This window comes from Orycteropus afer, unplaced genomic scaffold (assembly GCF_000298275.1).
Source record: "Orycteropus afer afer isolate SDZICR_OR568_19922 unplaced genomic scaffold, OryAfe1.0 scaffold00173, whole genome shotgun sequence".
Taxonomy (NCBI): domain Eukaryota; kingdom Metazoa; phylum Chordata; class Mammalia; order Tubulidentata; family Orycteropodidae; genus Orycteropus; species Orycteropus afer.
Genome location: NW_006921760.1, coordinates 3,957,354 through 3,961,973, shown reverse-complemented (window position 1 = coordinate 3,961,973; position 4,620 = coordinate 3,957,354). Strand labels below are relative to the sequence as shown.

Genomic DNA, 4,620 nt, shown 5'->3' with positions numbered 1-4,620 from the left:
TTGCCCAACCTTCCTTCTGAGGAGTGGCTGGTGGGTTTGAACCGCCAGCCGTCTGGTTAGCAGGCAAGTGTCTTAGCCACTATGCTACCAGAGCTCCTAATTTTTTTTTAAATTAGGTTACTATAAAATAATACTTGTACTCGGTAAAATTTTTAAAAAGTACAAAAGTACAAACCAAACTCAAACCTACTGCCATCAAATTGATTCTGACTCATAGTGACTCTATAGGACAGAGTAGAACTGCTCCATAGGGTTTCCAAAGCTGTAAAGGTTTACAGAAGCAAACTGTCTCATTTTTCTCCTGCAGAACAGCTGGTGGGTTTGAACTGCTGATCATTTGTTAGGAGCCCAATGTTTTAAGCACAGTAACATGAGATATACTTTTAAAACAGTACCAAAATCAAAAAAGTCACTGCCCTCGAGAGTCCATGCCGACTCATAGCAACCCCTCTTTGGGTTTTTGAGGTGGTGTCTCTACAGAAGTAGATTACCCAATTTTCTGAGGAGTGGCTGGTGGGTTTGAACCACCAGCCTTCTGGTTAGCAGTCAAATGCCTCAGGCACTACTCCACCAGAGGTAGCCAAAGCAAATATCTTTACACTTTTATCTCCTCTCATATTCTATATGACAAACCTTGCAATTTTTGAGGAAAGTGATCATAGTTCTCTTAGTCTTCTTTTCTCCAGGCCAGAGACACTTTAGTTACTTCAGACTAAAAGAAAGACTGTTTGATTACCAGGATCCCCACCTTCCTGTGTACACCACACTGTCCCTTTGGAGATAATAGTGATTGTTGGACTATTACATTCTGTGACATGGACATTGAACTCTAATGGATGTAGCTACAATAATAGAAATGTTACAAACCAAATAATAGGATGATATTACGAAGTTGAGATCTCCTATGAACACAGTTCACTAAGAAGTGATCTACCAGATAACTAGGATTTTTATAGCATTGTAGTTTACAAAGAGCAGAGATTTTCTGAGTTGATCCTCAAAGAACTGTGTGAATCAGATATTGCTCTTATCACTCCTAGTTTATTCCAAAATTTCATATGATCAGAGAAGTTCCAAGGTGTGGGTCAGTTCACAATAAAATAATAAATGTAGCCAGAATGCTAGCCTAGATTTATTGTCACTAAATCTTATGTAATTTCCATTTTTCTGTCAATAATGTATGCAAAAATAACTGAGAAAATCACAATTAGGTGAATAACACCCTAAAAACTAAGGATTATTACTATTATTGGTTGTTGCATTAGAAATTCTGTAAATATTATTTGTCTATAAACTTTTGATTGATGGTAAACCTTTTGAAATAGTCAAGTCAATCAGATTTGTAAAGATTTGAAGTAACAAACCAACAATGGGGGGACCAACTTGATACTTTAGTAAGGGCTTTGCTGCCCTTTTAGCCTCTCAATGAGTTAATTATTTAGTTGAATAACAGCAGCTCCCACTCTTTCCTTTCCTCAGGTGTGCCAAAGGGCCTGGACTATGATGTTGTGAAAGAGCTCATCCTAGCGGTCGATGGGGTGGTATCTGTGCATAGCCTGCATGTCTGGTCTCTAACAGTGAACCAAGTGATTCTCTCAGCTCATGTTGCTACAGGTCAGTGCGTTTTGTAAACATCATGGACAAAATTCATTTCTTGTCCTGTAAAGCCAGTAATTTCCCTCCTTTTGTGGAGCTGTCCTTAGTGACTATTGCCTGTAAAACCATTATAAAGTATTTTGTATTACCACAGGCCTTTGAAAACCACCCTTTTATCAATGTTATCATAGCAATAATGATACTGGTGACAACTCTTGAGGTAGCCTGCAGAGGGTAGAGGATAGACAGGACAGAGGACTAAACTGCTACCCAAATTCTGAAAATCAGATGTCACCTGGTCGACCTGGTACCCTATCAATCAAGTGATGGGAATGAATTCAACAGTAAATCTTAACGAAGTGTCTCCTGCGTATAAGATGCTTTGCCTAGCACTGATGCTACCATCAGGGTGACTGAGACACAGTTCCCATTGTGAAGTCTCTAACATGACAGTAGATGTGTTAGTAGAGATCAATAGTTTCCTTCACTGCATAATTAGAAGTTCTGTAACCATGGCAGAAAATTCTTAGAAGACTGGATTTATACTAAAGTCTACTTTTGAAATTAGAGAATTATTCTGTTCATGCTATACTCTATTGTTGATAGTACTATTGAGTTGGCCCCAGAGTCATGGTGACTCTCTGTACAACAGAATGAAATGATGCCCATTTCATCCCTAGGATCAACTGCAAATCAGACTGTTATGAACCATAGGGTTTTCATTCTTTGGTTTTTGGAATAGAACCCCAGACCTTTCTTCCTAATCTGTCTTAGTCTGGAAGCTCTGAAGGAGCCTGTTCAGGGTTGTAGCAACACATGGGCCTCTGTTGACAATGGCTGAGTGGAGGCTGTGTGTGAGATGCACTGGACGGAAGTCAAGCCGGAGCTCCAGCACGGAAGGTGACAATTCTACCACTGAACCATCGTGGCCCCCATGATATGGCCTGAGGATGGGAAAATAGATGATGGGAGTCCTGTAATGGCTTCAGGAGAGAACTGTGGCCAAGGATGGTAAGTTAGAATGGTAAACAATATCTCAAGAAAGTTACTAAGAGGCAGGGTACAGAACCACCAGTGCCTGTTGTTTGAGGAGTGTGCTTTCTCAGACATCCTCATCTTCTCTGAGGAGCTCTGGGCTGGCTGCAGAGAATTCACAGCATGCACTACACTTATATTTCACTGCAAATAGAAGAATCTAGTAAACAAGCAGGAAACTTTACAGCCTTCTGATACCATTTGGGACAGGAAAAAAAATGGCTGTGAGGGTTGCTGCTCTAGGAAAGGTCTGTGGGGAGCTCTAAATGTTTCCTGGTTCCTGTCACCAGCTTTGACATAAATTCTGATTAGGTACAAGGGATGCAACCCTGAGATCCCTGGGGACTGGTGCACAGAGCTATGTGAGAAATAAAAGTTCTGACAAGGCTTTTCTCAGGGCTTATCTCCACTTCCACACTTAGCTCCTTGGAGTGCCAGATCCCAGAGAAAACTGTGAGAAGGAGGACTTCTCTCATGACCGGCTACTTGGCTGCACTAGAATTTCCCACACCTTGTCTGGGTGAGAGCAGCCGAATGTCAGAGCTATCCTGGTTCCTTCAGAGTGGTCTGTCCATTCCTCACCTCATCAACTCAAAGACAAAGGATTTGGACCTGGCCCCAGCAGCTGCCCCTGTGTATATATATAATCAGTGCTAATCTTGCTTGTGGTTCTTTATCAACAGCGGCTGGTCGGGACAGCAAGGTTATTCGGAGAGGGGTTACTGAAGCCCTCAGCAACAGCTTCACTGTGCACTCGCTCACCCTTCAGATGGAGTCTCCAGCTGAGCAAGATCCCAACTGCCTTTTCTGTGAAGCACCCTCGAACTAGCTCCGCCACACTCCTCTTCACACATCTGACAGACACTACATGCTACTGTGTGTAGTTTCTGGAACATAAGCAATAAGGAATCAAGTTGAGAAAATAATGACACAGTATAGTGCACACCTTCTCCTTCTTTATTAAGCTCCATCTATTAAGAATGAACACGCATTTAGACCCATCAATGAATTGGATTATATACTCATCAGTGGTTGTGTTCAACTCCAGATTTGTGTGTATAGATTATTCCTGATTGGAGCTAAAATGACAGCTGTTTGCAGCCACATGCAACACTAAGTCCACCTCCTTTCAATAATGCATCGAGATTGGGTCAAGTTGAACTCAGAAAAGTCTTATTAGGAATCAGTGGCGGGAAAAAGGAGACAAAAATACATGCTTGAGGAATGTACCCCTCAAACAATCAACCATATGAGACCAAAAGGGCAGTGTTTTCCCAAAAACAAAGGTCAGAAGGCAGGAAGAGGCAGGAAATATGGAAATGGGGAAGCCAGAGAGGAAGTGGGAAGGGTGCTGGTACATATAGGCGATTGCAACTAATGTCACAAAACAAAATGTGTATAACTTGTTGAATGGGAAACTCATTGGCTCTGTATATTTTCACCCAAACCACAATAAGAGCCAAGTCAGAGCTAGAAGAGAATCTGGATGCCTAATCGTGGTGCAAATGGTTAATGTGCTGGCTGCTAACTAAAAAAACCAGTCACTGAAAACCCTGTGGAGAACAGTTCCACTCTGACGCATCTGAAGTCAGAATGGACTTGAAGGCAACTGGTTTCTTGTTTGGTTTTATTTTAACATCTTCTTAGAACTTAACTCCCCCCCTGAACTATAATGCCATTTGGGACAGTAACTATTCACCTCCCTATGTATCAACATCCCCAGTCAATACTTAGGGTAGAAATGCCTCCTATCTGTCTTGTTTACATATTATGTTTTAATATGTGTGAAATTGCTGAATTACATTTTTACTTTTCTGGATAAAAACCAAAAAAAAAAAAAAAAAACAACCAAAACAAACCTACTGCCATCGAGTCGAGTCTGACTCATAGTGACCCCTATTGGGTTTCCAAGGCAGTAAATCTTCATGGAAGTAGATTGCCCTGTCTTCCTTCCACAGAGTGGCTGGTGGGTTTGAACCACCAACCTTC

At 41.5% G+C, this 4,620-nt stretch overlaps 1 protein-coding gene across 1 annotated transcript in view; it reads left to right on the top strand.

Annotated features, from left to right (window-relative positions):
* SLC30A8 (solute carrier family 30 member 8) overlaps positions 1-3,460 on the top strand; it is a 42,360-nt gene extending 38,900 nt beyond the window's left edge. The window contains exons 7-8 of the mRNA XM_007946869.1: positions 1,480-1,614; positions 3,315-3,460. Coding sequence (XP_007945060.1) covers positions 1,480-1,614; positions 3,315-3,460 — 281 coding nt within the window. The remainder of the gene's footprint in view (positions 1-1,479; positions 1,615-3,314) is intronic.
* Positions 3,461-4,620: the final 1,160 nt, after the last annotated feature.